The sequence below is a fragment of the Rhincodon typus genome, chromosome 15 (assembly GCF_021869965.1).
Source record: "Rhincodon typus isolate 14 chromosome 15, sRhiTyp1.1, whole genome shotgun sequence".
NCBI classification, from domain to species: domain Eukaryota; kingdom Metazoa; phylum Chordata; class Chondrichthyes; order Orectolobiformes; family Rhincodontidae; genus Rhincodon; species Rhincodon typus.
The window spans coordinates 29,044,751-29,060,015 of record NC_063346.1 but is presented as its reverse complement, the minus strand read 5'-3'; the positions used below and the strand labels follow the sequence as shown (position 1 = coordinate 29,060,015).

The window sequence follows — 15,265 nt, the reverse complement described above, 5'->3', positions numbered from 1 at the left end:
CTGCCTGTTTATTTAAGATAAAACAATAATGACATTCAAATGAATAATTTGTCTGCAATATGCTCTTACATTCAACATGATAAAAGAATATTATAGATCAGGCACAATTGTGCTTTGATTTTTTATAAAATGTCAGAAGTAGTTACCACAGCTCTAAAGAGCTACATTTCCTTATGTTTCTTCTAGGACATCTCACGCTAAGTCAAAATCGGAGGTGGCTGAAACAGCTGCTCAAAAAGCTCAGGATGAAGCGCAGCTTGCAAGGATCACTGCCAAAGAGTTCTCACCATCTACCCAACACCCAGGCAATGGTCAGTATGTTAAAAAACATTGTTTTTCCATTAGCCTGTTAACAACTGATTGAATTAATCAAAGTACAAAACACAGCACAGAAAGATGATCACTGTGTTCTAACAAGAATCAAATTATGGTACTGGATACCCTGATACTGTGGTAGGAAGGTTTATTCTGGGAAATATTAGCTAGAGATCTGAATATTGTCAAGAGATTTATATTGCATGCTTTCAGTAGCATACAGGCAGCTTGGTTTAATATTTAATCAGAAGAAGAACAGCTTGATTGTGCAATACCATAACACTCTACTGAGGTGTTAGTACTCAGTATGCATTCAAGATGTTACACTCTGAAGTGGAGCCCACACAAAATGAATTCCAATGCACCAGAGACAATATTGATCTCAAGCTGGTAATTTCAGGTTTTAATAAAATTGATAAAACAATTCATATATTATTAATGCTATATCTTTTGTGGATTTTGCATTACTGTAATTTATTTACAGTCCATCCTTTGGAGGAGTAGTCTGATTACTGTTCTACAATTAGAAAGTTAAATCATATTTGGAGTCCTTGAAAAATGTATTTCCCTTTTTTTTTTCACCGTGCTTTCTCTCTACTCCATACCTTTCATCTTTTTCCCTGCTGATTTACTTATTTTGTTTTACTTTCATTCTGTTTTTAATCTTCCCTTTTCTTATTCTTGCTTTTACATTTTTATACCTCTCTCTGTTCTGTTTACAAGCACAGTAATGACTGGAAAGCAGCAGTTGCTTTTTGCAAAAGGAAGGCAAATGTCAGCTGACTGTGAAAATTGATAGCATTGTTTGATTCTGATTTGTTCGCCATTGACAGGTTTTGCCAGTGAGTTTCACTAGTGGAGAGCAACATAATTAATAGTCTCCACTTCATATAGATTATATACGCATGTAATATGTTTCTGGGAGCAGAAAGGATCAGTTCCAAAGCAAATTAATTTTTCCAATGAGGAGTTGCTTTTTAGGCCTGAATGATAAAATGAATTTAAGGTTTTGTTCCTTATTTGAAGGTGATGGGAATAAATTCATTGATTAATTGAGTCTGGATTCTCTTCGCAGCAGGCAAACAAGGAACCCTCATGGTGCTGATGGTCTCCTTTCACTATCTCCTAGATATTCCAATTCAAGCCATTGCATTTCAACATGTTATGAGACATGGCAAACCATATCTTTATGGGCACAGGAGCTGGAGATAATTGCACAGCTTATCCTGGCCAGTAGGACAACAAGAATCATTACTTAATGTTTCCAAGAGTTCTTATTGAGGCATGAGTCTTGTTATAGTGTTCCTTTGTAACTCCTAAAGTAATTATGCACTGGGGCAAAAATGGGAGCAACCCGGAAGTAAATGACAATCAGTTAACCTGAGCTTTTCCTTCAGAGTTTGAGGATGGTTGAATTTTGAGAAACGAATGCATACTTCTAGTAAATTATACTGATTTCCAGAGTCATTTGCATGTTGCCACACACAATGTAGCCATTCATAAAGAGGAACCAAGTTGACCAAGTTAACTGTAAGAGCAGCAAAACAAAGGCTATATCTCACTGCTGCCTTATTGTGGTGCCTTACTGGGTAAATTCCACAACTCTGCAAAAAAGGAGTGTCAGCTACTGGATGCCAACTGAAGCACAAAGATTGCTATCCCTTCCCGAATTGATCCTGAGCCATATGCTAATGTTGCTGTGACCATTATAGTTACAGATAATGGTGCTGCTGATCCATATGAAGTAGGTGAAAGAACTACTGTTTTGTCTTTTTGGTGCAACCTTTCAGCAAAGATCTCCTCACCAATGCCTTCACAGGACTTATATTTTCTCTGTAATCTTTGGGTGGATGGGAGGAGTAACATGTTGGAATACATCCTCCTGAAATGTTGTGTCATTTTGCTGACTTCTGTCCTTTCTTCTTCTTCCTGTATGATAATGGCCTGAGGCATACCATACCTATGCCTGAGAAGCTCACATTTGGTGGAGGAGCAGTCAAATTTTCACCAGTGATGTTGCTCCTAGATAACTTGGTCCAAGGTTGTCATTGCTCAAAACAGAAGAAAAAACACTTGTGAAGTTGACCTCAATTGCAACACTTGCTATTCAAATGGTGAAGTGTCTTCCTGCTCGGGAGATTTGACTCCTGCTAGTTTCAGCTGACAAGAGCTGCACCTTATAGAATCCCTACAGTGCAGAAAAAAGCTGTTTGGCCCACCTAGTCTGTACGACACCTCTGAAGAGCATCCCACCCAAATCCATCCTCCCACCCTATTCCCATAACCCCACACTTACCATGGCTAATCCACCTAGCTTACACATCCCTGGACACTACAGACAATTTAAGCATGGCTATCCACCTAACCTGCACATCTTTGGACTGTGGGAAGAAACCAGGCCACCCAGCATAAACTCACACAGACACGGCAAGAATATGTAAGCTCCACACACGCAGTCACCCAAGGTTAGAATTGAACTTTCTGGTGCTGTGAGGTAGCAGTGCTAACCACTGAGCCACCATGACACTCTTATATTTCTCACTCTAACTTAATCCATTGCGAGGATAAAAGCAGGAAATTCAGAAGTGCAGTGCTATTTGCCTTCATTTCAATATATTCATGGAGATTCATCAGAATAGCACTGCAAATCACGTTTGAAACCTTTGTATTCAGTATGAGAAATTAATAGAAACAACTTCATGCCAGGTGAGGTATTCTGATGTTAGAATGAATATGAATGATATGGAATCTTGGAGCAGAATTTTAACATCTCAATGAATTGAGCTGATCACTTCAATAATGAATATGAAGAAAATAGTAAACAGTTATAGTGTACATTAAAAGGTTAAAAGCTTAAAATAGTGTTCAAACTTAAATAATGATAGGCTAAAAAACATTTCAAATATTAACATTTATTTCACACCTCCATTTTTAAAATTTACTTTCTTCCTCCCTTCACATGCACTTGTGCCATAAAGCAATCCATATCCAAGAAACAGGTTAGATAACATACTGCCAATCCTCAGCCAATTCTATTTTCAACCTAGCAACTAAGAGAAGCATAAACTTGACAGAGAAACTCAATTAATTCGTTTCACAGCTACTTTCCACTTCACCCAATTACTAATACATCCCAAAATGTATCTCAAATTAACATTTCCCCAAAACCTGAGGTTAAAGTAGAAAGTTCCTGACTTGAGAACTACTGAAGCACAAAAGCACATTCTGTCTCTCTGCAACACAATGTATTGGAAGTGATAAAGTATTAGTCTTTTAATGCAATTTGATTTTAATGGTTGATGCAATGAGTGGGTTAAAGTGGCTTTATTTCAGCCCTGACTTAATGCTTCTATATTAAAGCCTGAAAAAAATCTTATAGCGGAATTATTTTGAATGTGAAAATAATAGAACATGTTTTAGCTTTACCTTTCATTTGCAAAACCCAGTTCTGTTTTTGAGCTGTCCTGTATAAACCATTATAACCAGAAAGATTCAGTCTTGTACAACTCAAGTATCAACAGGAATCAAGTATGGCATTGACGAGAAAACATTTGACCTTTGATTTCCGCAAATTTATAATGATCTAAACAGATTAGAGTTTGGCGAATTACGCACAATTGTTTAACTTTAGAATTTCTGCACTTCAAATATTAATACCATTTTTGATGTAATAATTAAAAATACCAAAGTAGGCTTTAGAACAACGCCAATGCAGTAGTTCAATCGAACCTAATGGAGCTCAGTTTCCAGGATTACAGTCTTGATACAATTGCATCTTTTCAGTTTATATAGCTAAATAACAGGAAGCACTTAAGCTTCTCCTGTACCAGCATATATCTTGGACAACCTGAGTGGAAAAATATACAACCTCTTTAATCAAGGAGCAAGCTAATTACTAAGTTAACGGAGCTCTTGTGCAGTACACTAATACCAGCCTCAAGGGTACATCCTCTGCCAATTGTTTGTAGTCTTTCTTTCTAATTATTTGGCAACCTTGTTTTCTTAACTTCTGGCTAACATCTGTCCTAGACTTAAACAGTTATCATAGTCTTCTTATGTATCTCCTATCTTACTTAATGAATTACATTCTATGTATTGTTATAAATTGTCAAAACTATTTGACTTATTAAAATAGTATACTTGGACATAACAGAGTTCTAAAATTATTTTTCTATTTGATATGTTATATTGTGTGTACTGTATTTAAAGGCAGGTCCTGGTCTGCTGATATTTCATCCCGTCATTTCTTGGCAATTATAGTCAGTGGTGGTTTGCCTTTGCAATTTCCTCTCACTCTCAGGGGAAGAGCAAGGACACATACCCCAAGTCTACCTTAGCTGGAATAGTAACCTCAATTTGATTGTACCTTTGTTCATTATTGTCACAAGGCCAAATGAATTAGAAGTAGGGGAAGGCTGTTCGGCCCCTAGATTGATAATTTCATGGCTGATCTGAATGTGGATTCACCTCCACTTTTCTGTCCATTCCCCATAACCCTTGATTCCTTTGTTGAGCAAATGCCTAATTCAGCAGTGAATATATTCAATGGCCCAGCATCTTGTGTTTTCTGGTGAAGAGAATTCTACAGACTAATCAACCTCAGAGAGAAAAGAAAATCTTAGTGTTAAACAGGAGGCTCTTAAGTTTTAAATTGTATCCCGTGGTTATAAACTCAAAAAGAATAAACATCCTCCTAGCTTCCACTCTGTCAACTCCCCTCAGGATCTTATATGTTTCACCTTTCATTCATCTAAATAGATCATATAAACTTCAATAGGTAAAAGCCTGACTTGTTCTATCTTTCCTCACAAGATAATCCTCACATACCAGAATCAGTTATGATTATTTCAGACACTATTTACAAGGCCTGAGTATTTATCCTACAATATAGCTACTGTTAGGGGGTCTGTAGTTACTCCTACAAGTGATCTCTTATCTTTGCTATTCCATATTTTTACCCAAACTGATTTTAAACCTTGATCTTCTAACTAATATCATCACTCACTGCTGTACTAATGGCAGCCTTAATTAACTGAACCACCTTTTACCTTTTCTTAGTTTTCTAAGTTTTCTTAATTTTCAGAAATTTCTGAAGAAGGATCTAGGCCCGAAACGTCAGCTTTCCTGCTCCTCTGATGCTGCTTGGCCTGCTGTGTTCATCCAGCTCTACACCTTATTATCTCAGATTCTCCAGCATCTGCAGTTCCTACTATCTCTGAGCTATCAACTTGTTGGTTTTGTTGTGAATGCTGCATACTTTCAGATACAGTCTTCATTGTTGACTTTTTACCATTCTTGCAAATTCTGGTTTTAACTGCCTGTGTGTTCTTAGTTGTATATATTCTGCACCTTCTTATCACATCATTACCTATGTCACTATCCTGCTCTATTAACTTGCCCTTTCTCTTAATTTTAACCCACCCACCCCCTACACCCCACTTCATCATTTAAAGTTTTCTCTACTGCATTAGTTAGATGACTCAGGTGAACACTGGTCAGGGCATGGTTCAAGTGAAGATTGTGCCAATGGTGTCAGCTCCTACATCCCACAATAACAGCGCCAGTAACTAATGAAGTGAAACCTATTTGTTGCAGACCAATCTTTGAGCCAAACATTCAACTCTTTAAACTTATATACCTTGTGCTGTGGCTGAAGAGATTATTACCTTTGATCAGAGCTGACAGCAAAATAATATCTTTGCCTCCAAAAGCCTAGAATCACATTTGTAAATCTTTATGACTTTCAAAACATCTTACTCGGTAGAAAATTGATGATTGTCTCCTGCATGAAACATTTTCAAAACAAGTAAACAATCAGCTGCGTAGCTGATTCAGTACACTAGAGACCAGAAGATACTATTTTAAAACAGGACACACAGAATTCAACAGTTTTCATTACAATCATGTGATCAAAGTAAGCAATCGAATTGTATGTAGCAGCTGATTTTCAATTGTATACACTAGAGTATTGTCATGGCTCGAAGATTCCATTAACAATTTCATATAACTGAAAATTAACCCTTGTACCTACATTCATGTTATTCAACATGTTCTTGTTCTTTTGCACAATAAAAATATTAAATAACATTGCAATGGGAAATGAAAATAGACAACAGTTTTAACAGAAAAGCTTAATACTAAAAAAAAAATTCACTAATAACATCAAGGTCACCGAAAACAACATTTTTATCAACATACACTTTAAACAGTCATGTATCAAACGCAGTAAGCCTTATGTGTGCACTATGGGAGGTGATGGCCTCATGGTAGTATCACTAGACTATTAATCCAGAGACCCAGGTAATGTTCTGGGGACCCAGATTCAAATCCTGCCACTGCAGATGGAGGAATTTGAATCCAATAAATATCTGGAATTAGGAGTCTAATGATGACCATGAAATCATTGTCGATTGTCAGGAAAACCCCAGCTAGTTCACTAATGCTCTTTAGAAAAGGGAACTGCCATCTTACCTGGTTTGATTCACATGTGACCCCAGACCCACAGCAATGTGATTGACACTTAATGCAAAAAGGATGGGTAATAAATGCTGGCCTGGCCGGAGGCACCAGATCCCATAAATGAAAAAACAGATGCACTTGAATTGCAGATTCTCACTAACCTAAATGAATTGATGTTAGAATAATTCTTAATAGTTAAGAATACTCTTTTCCTAACAAAAGTTAAATTCCTTTCAGAAGATATTGAGTCAATCATTCGTGGAGTATTAAATTCTCAGGAGAAAATTGATCTTCAACTGCTTTGTGAAGCAGAATTACTATTCTTCACTTTACTGTAATCAGAAAAGTCTGTAAGCAAGTGTAACATTAGCCATTTTGGACCAAAAAGGATTTGATTAGGGTTATTTCTGGATGGTATGAAGTTAAAAAGAGTGGATGTCTATTGAATGGGGGTTCAGGTGCATAGACCATTGAAATATCATGAACAGATGCAGAAAATAATCAAGAAAGCTAATGGAATGCTGGCCTTTATATCTAAGGACTGGACTACAAGGATGCGGAAGTTCTGTTGCAGTTATACAAAACCCTGATTAGACCCCACTTAAAGTACTATGAGCAGATTAGGAAGGATATATTGGCCTCGGAGGGAGTATGATATAGGGTTTACAAGTGTGATACCTGGACTTCAGGGGTTAAATTATGAGAAATTAGGCCTGTTTTGTCTAGAATTTAGAAGGTTAAGAGGTGATGTGGTCAAAGTTTTCAAGGTATTTACAGGAAAAAAAACAGGCAGAATAAAGAAAAACTATTTCCACTGGCAGGAGATTCAAGGCATGGGGAGTATAGTCTAAGAATGTGGGCCTGACCATTCAGGAGAGATATTAGGAAGCACTTCTACACACAGGGTAGTAGAGTTTTGGAACTCTCTACAACAAATGGTAGTTGATGTTAGAGCAGTTATTAATTTTAAATCTGAAGTAGGTAACTTTTTGTTAAGCAAAGGTATTAAGGGTTTTGAGCCAAAGGCAGATATACGGAGCTAGGCCACATATCAGCAATGAACATAGAACATAGAACATTACAGCGCAGTACAGGCCCTTCGGCCCTTGATGTTGCGTCGACCTGTGAAACCAATCTGAAGCCCATCTAACCTAAACTATTCCATTCTCATCCAAATGTTTATCCAATGACCATTTAAATGCCCTTAAAGTTGGCGAGCCTATTTTTGCAGGCAGGGCATTCCACGCCCTTACTACTCTCTGAGTAAAGAACCTACCTCTGACATCTGTCCTATATCTATCACCCTTCAATTTAAAGCTATGTCCCCTCGTGCTAGCCATCACCATCCGAGGAAAAAGGCTCCCACTGTCGACCTTATCTAATCCTCTGATCATCTTGTATGTCTCTATCAAGTCACCTCTTAACCTTCTTCTCTCTAACGAAAACAACCTCAAGACCCTCAGCCTTTCCTCATAAGACCTTCCCTCCATACCAGGCAACATCCTGGTAAATCTCCTCTGCACCCTTTCCAATGCTTCCACATCCTTCCTATAATGCGGTGACCAGAACTGTACGCAATACTCCAAGTGCGGCCGCACCAGAGTTTTGTACAGCTGCAACATGACCTCATGGCTCCGAAACTCAATCCCTCTACCAATAAAACCTAACATATTGTACGTCTTGTTAACAACACTATCAACCTGGGGTGGCAACTTTCAGTGATCTATGCACATGGACACCGAGATCTTTCTGCTCATCCACACTACCAAGAATCTTACCATTAGCCCAGTACTCTGTATTCCTGTTACTCCTTCCAAAGTGAATCACCTCACACTTTTCCGCATTAAACTCCATTTGCCACCTCTCAGCCCAGCTCTGCAGCTTATCTATGTCCCTCTGTAACCTGCAACATCCTTCCGCACTATCCACAACTCCACCAACTTTGGTGTCATCCGCAAATTTACTAACCCATCCTTCTACGCCCTCATCCAGGTCATTTATAAAAATGACAAACAGCAGTGGCCCCAAAACAGATCCTTGAGGTACACCACTAGTAACTGAACTCCAGGATGAACATTTCCCATCAACCACCACCCTCTTCTTCTTACAGCTAGCCAATTTCTGATCCAAACCGCTGAATCACCCTCAATCCCATGCCTCCGTATTTTCTGCAATAGCCTACCATGGGGAACCTTATCAAACGCTTTACTGAAATCCATATACACCACATCAACCGCTTTACCCTCATCCACCTGTTTGGTCACCTTCTCAAAGAACTCAATAAGGATTGTGAGGCACGACCTACCCTTCACAAAATGATCTCATTTAATACTGGAACAGGCTTAAGGAGCTGATTGGCCTATTCCTGTTCCAATTTAAGTGGTTAGAATTACATTCTGAAAATTTTAGCGAAGAATAGTACGATTTTGAAATGATCCCTTGGCCTATTAATCTGGGTATTCATCTAAAATACCTTGACTGTTTAATCGACATTTAAAAATAAGTTAATGAACTCCTGCTTAACCTGTGCAGTGAGAAAAATCTCAGATATATTTGAACAGCACTGAAATAAATTATTTGCCAGACTTTAATATGTGTAATAGCAAATTTTGTAAAACATAACCTATTTTTAATGCTAATATTGTGAAGTAGGGAATTGTAATCAAAATAAGGCTGACACATTGGTATTTACAGTGTTTTGCTCCATGTCATAGAATGAAGTCGTAAGTTATATCTTTCTAATTCCAGCTGATTGTAAAGGTAGCACAGAATATTCACCTGCTTAAACCTTACTTTTTAAAAAAAAATAAAGTTCTTAATCAGCTTGGCTCAGGTTATTTTGTTCCCAGAACGTCTAATTCTTCACTTATTGTCATGTGAAGATTCTGTCCCTCTCTTGCTCATTGTCAGCATCTGAATTAAATTGCTGAGTATATTGAAACATTGGCAGTTGCTTGCAACCTGCCAGTCATGAAATCCCAGTCAGCAAGTTTTAGCTGGTTGCCATTCCCTTCTGTGCTTTGGTTAAAAAACGTCAGTTTCGAGATTGATTGCTGAATCTCAGCAGATTTTTTTAGAAATAAATTTCCCATTATGGGTATTTGAGTGTATCTGTTGGTAAGTCACATTAATTGACTGGGGGCTGGACACAATTTTTTTAACAATTTTTCACAGGGTAAGTTGAATTCAGGATAGGAGGGTGATCATTGTTTTCCTCTAATTTTCATTTTTTTTGTGGAAGGACTTAGAAAAAGATGTTATAACCAGTGAAAAGGGGGGACTGGCTCCCCTCTTTTCAGCTTTCTTGGTTGATTACAACATTAACTTAAGTTCTTTTTAGTATGAGGCTGTACATTTCACAAACTAAAATGTAACTATTTTTGTTGCAAGGAATAAGGAACCAATCACAAGGTTTTCCAGAATGAAAGAACGAACAATGGGCGCGCACACACACACACACACAAAGGTAAAAAGTTAAGAGGAGATAGTGTCCAGTACAAAGACAAACTAATATACAGTTCAGAGTTCTTTACGTGTCCTTGCAGCGTGAGGTTAAAACACAAGACCACAGTTGGTTGATTAGTTTCTTGAACCATCAGCAGTAGTGGATATTACAGCTTTCTTTCAGTCCTTGGTTCTCTGAATTTTCACTCTAGTCAGTATTGTTGAAATGGATGCTTTCTTCTGGGGAGAGAGGGAGTAAGCCTTCTCACCTGGTGTTCAGTTCTGCGTCCTTTTTTTTTCAATCTGATCTTTGAGAAAACGAGATCCTTGAAATAGCAGATTGTTTGTATATTCTGTGTCTGCTGAGGTTATTTTTCCACACTTAATAATTAAAGATTATTGTGAAGACTTTTTTAATGGCATAAATCAGATCAGATCTGACAGTTCCCATGGGACCTGTCTTACTGGCTTCATTGCTATTTGGGAAACATTAATTACAGCTCAGACTGTCTTTGATCTAATCCAAGTTGGTTTTTCTGAAACTTGGCCAATCAATGTGGGTCAGGTGATACTTGAGGTCATTTTAAGTCACTGTTTTTGTCCCTTTTTAAATCTGTGTTAGTTCATGGAAGTTCCAGGTATTAAATTTATCAGGTGGAATTTAAAGATCAATAATCTGTACTTTATGCGATTGTGACAGGGGCAAAGCAAAATAACTATTACAGATACTTAACTGATTTTTGGGAAATTTCTGCTCTAACTGTCAATTTCGTGGAGTAGGAATGGACGGTTTCTCTCCAGGAACTCCAGCAAATTATCTGATGCAATTTTCTGCTGCTCACCTTATTATGTAGGCTGCACAACCCCGCAGAGCACAATCGCACTGGTGTGCACTCAGAACAGTGGAAGTACTTGCCACAACTGAGATCTTCTGAGATTCACAGCACTAGCACCATGTTGAAAACTCAGCTGTGCACAAGGTGAAACACTGCCAGCTAGGAGTATTAGCTCATGGTACATGTAGTGGGAGGGAGTTGTTTCTGAGAGCGCATCGGTGCACAAGAGACATTTCCTTGGAAACAGAATTTCATATTTATAAATGTATTATTTCCTCACATCGTCACTTGTCTGATTGACTGACGTACAACAGCAGCTGCAGGAATGGCCCTACATTCACACCATAAAATGTTAGAACACTGTCTGTAAGATGCTTACTCCTTCCAATGCCCTGCCTTGCATAACACTTTGTCATTGTTCAATGTGCGAGCGTCACATACAGTCACTGAGTCAAACAGCAGGGAAACAGACCCTTCGGTCCAACCAATCCATGCCGACCATGTTCCCGAACTAAACTAGTCCCACCTTCTTGCGATTGGCCCATATCCCTCCAAACCTTTCCTATTCATGAACTTATCCAAATGCCTTTTAGATGTTGTAACTGTACCTGCACCCACCATTTTCTCTGGCTGTTCATTCCACACACAAACTACTTTCTGTGTAAAAAAAAGTTGCACCACCCCATGTACTTTTTAAATCTTTCTCCTCTCACTTTAAAAAATGCCCCCTAGTTTTGCACTCACCCACGCAAAGGAAAGGACCATTATCATTCACCTTATCTATGCCCCTCATGATTTTATAAACCTCAATGAGGTCACCCCTCAATGTCCTACACTCCAGTGAAAAAATTCCATTCTATCCAGTCTAATTTTATATCTCAAACCCTCCATTCCTGGCAACATCTTGGTAAATCTTTTCTGAACCCTCTCCAGTTTAATAATATCCTTCCTATAAAAGGGCAACCAGAACTGCAAACAGTACTCCAGAAGAGGCCTCACTAATGTCCTGTACAAACTCAGCATGATGTCCCAACTTCTATACTCAAAGGTCTGAGCAATGAAACCTGCTAAACACCTTCTTAACCACCCTCTCTACCTTTGATGTAAATTTCAAAGAATTATGTACCTGAACCCTGAGGTCTCTCTGTTCGACAACACTACCCAGGGTCCTACCATTTATTGTATAAGTCCTGTCCTTGTTTGTATTACCAAAATGCAATATCTCACATTTATCAAAATTAAACTCCATCTGCAACTCCTCCACCGATTGACATAATTGATCAAGGTCTCTTTGTAATCTTAGGTAACCTTCTTCGCTGTCCACTATACCACCAATTTTGGTGTCAGTTGTTAATGTTAACTTTTATCAAACAGTAAGAAAAGGGAAGAAATAACTAACAAAATTTGCTTCTGGGAATAAACTGGGCCACTTGGCTTTTGAACAACAACAAATTTATAGTCAACAAATTATGATTTCACCCAATGATTGGAATTAGGTGTCGATTAAGTCCATTTTCTAATCATTTTTGTAGGATGTGGGCATTGCTGGCTCCCGAGTTGCCCTTGAGAAGGTGGTGGTGAGCTGCCTTCTTGAACTGCTGCAGTCCATCTGCTGTATTTTAACCCACAATGCCAGTAGGGAGGGAATTCTGGGAATTTGACCCAGCAACAGTGAAGAAATGATGATATATTTCCAAGTCAGGATGCTGAGGGGCTTGCAGGGAAACTTGATTGTGGTGGTGTTCCCATGTAACGGGTGCCCTTGTCTTTCCAGACGGAAGTGGTCATGAGTTTGAAAGGTGCTGTCTGAGGATCTTTAGTGAATTTCTGCGGTGCACCTTATAGATAGTATGTACAACTGCTACTGAGCGTCAATGGTGGAGTGAGTGAATGCTTGTGGATGTAGTGCCAATCAAGCGGGCTGATTTGTCCTGGATGGTGTCAATCTTCTTGAGTGTTGTTGGAGCTGCACCCATCCTGGCAAGTGGGGTGTATCCTGTCACACTCCTGACTTGAGCCTTGTAGATGGTGGATAGGCTTTGAAGAGTCAGGAGGTGAGTTATGTGCTGCAGTATTCCTAGCTTCTGACCTGCTCTTGTAGCCACTGTGTTTAATGTGGTAAGGCAAGTTGAGTTTCTGGTCAATGATAACCCCCAGGATGTTGATAGTGGGGGATTCAGTGATGGTAACACCATTGAATGTCAAGGGTTGGAGGTTAGATTGTCTCTCAGTGGTGCTGGTAATATTCTATCATTTGTGTGGTCCAAATGTCAGCCCAAGTCTGGATATTGTCCATATCTTGTTGCATTTGAACATGGACTGCTTCAGTATCTGAGGAGTTGCAAATGGTGTTGAACATTGTGCAATCATCAGTGACCATCTCAACTTTTGACTTTATGATGGAGGGAAGGTAATTGATGAAGCAGCTGAAGATGGTTGGGCTTAGGACATTACCCTGTGGAGCTCCTGCAGAGATGTCCTGGAGCTATGACACCTCTTACAACACGACCATCTTCCTATGTGTCAGGTATGACACCAACAAGTGATTCCAGTTTTGCTAGGGCTACTTGATGCAGCATTCAGTCAAATACAGCCTTGATGTCAAGGGTTGTCACTCTCACCTTGCCTCAGGAATTCAGCTCTTTTGTCCATGTTTGAACCAAGGCTGTAATGAGATCAGGAGCTGAGTGGCCCTGGTGGAACCCAAACTGGGTGTCACTGAGCAGGTTATTGCTGACCTTCTGCTTGGTAGCACTGTTGATGACATCTTCTATCACTTTACTGCTGATGGAGAGTAGACTGATGGGGCAATAATTGGCCAGGTTGGATTTGTCCTGCTTTTTATGTCCAGGACATGCCTAGGCAATTATTCACATTGTCAGGTAGATGCCAGTGTTGTAACCATACTGGAATAGCTTGGCTAGTTCTGGAGCATATGTCTTCAGTACTATTGTCAGAATGTTGTCAGGGCCAATAGCCTTTGTAGTATCCAGTGCCTCCAAACATTTCTTGATATCATGTGGAATGAATCGAATTGGCTGACGACTGGTAACTGGAATGCTGACTAGCTGCAGTGCAGTAATGCTACATTACTCTATCACGTTGAAGGTGATGTTCCTCCTGCTGAATGTCCTCATTCGTGAATTGTGGCCCAGAGGTGACATGTTTATGGTTGTCTGTGATCACTTCTGCTTCACAGAGCTGACTATGATCAATTTGTAATGACCAATAACATGGTCAAGCTCACTTGTGGCCAGAATTTGTATGGCACGTAGTTGATCACTGCATGGCTTTGTGTCTTTGCTAAAAGGCAAGGCAGAACTACTGAGAGGCAGTAAATGAGGTGGCACTGTGTATATGGCAAGGCAGAGATGCTGTGAGCATCCAAGCAGGCACAAAGTGAGTGAGTGCTAAGAGAGCAGGATAAGAGCCCTGAGGTGCACCCTGTCCTGATGCATGGAATGAATGCCTGGCAGCTGTATTGGAATGAAATACACTTCCAAGTGCAGTATTGGAGTAATGATCTGCATTGTAAGTAAGTCAGAGATGTGCCATGATGATGTGAAAGTGGTGCATGTCCAGTGCTAGCTTCCTTGGATGAAGGATGCAGGTGGGCACAGTCCATGCAGTATAATTTGTGGTGCTAGAGAACGTTTACCAAGGTGGAGGGCCAGAGGAACAATTAGCCAACCTCCTCTGGCTTCCAAGTTGGAAATTACCACTGTCTAGTTTCTCTCCAGTGTCTGGGAGAATAGCCATCTGCACATAAATGAGGCAAGATCCAGTAAAATTGAGATATTTATGCATGTAAATAGGACCATTTCCACTCACTAGCGAGATTCTTGCCTCACTGTTAAAACTGTAGGTTTAAAAGCTAATGATTTTTTTAGCATCATTGATCTCATTTTTTGATTCTCACCTCATTTTACCAACTGGCTTGCCATTGTCCATGCCATTCAGGAACTGGGAAAATTCCACCCTTATATTCCAAATGTGTTCAAAAACAAGTGTGCTGTCCAAGCCTACATTTTCTAACATATCATCTGTGCAGTGAACAACACAAATAAATGCATAAGTACATGGTTTGATGAACTTCTGTTCATGCATCATGAAGAATTGACCATGAGTGGTTATTCTGAAGTGATATGCAATTAGATATTGTTTCAGAGATAGTAGGAACTGCAGATGCTGGAGAATCTGAGATAACAAGG

At 39.3% G+C, this 15,265-nt stretch overlaps 1 protein-coding gene across 1 annotated transcript in view; it reads left to right on the top strand.

Moving 5' to 3' along the window:
• jph3b (junctophilin 3b) overlaps positions 1-15,265 on the top strand; it is a 157,388-nt gene that overhangs the window by 123,981 nt on the left and 18,142 nt on the right. The window contains exon 3 of the mRNA XM_048606089.1: positions 187-311. Within this exon, the coding sequence (XP_048462046.1) occupies positions 187-311 (125 nt within the window). The remainder of the gene's footprint in view (positions 1-186; positions 312-15,265) is intronic.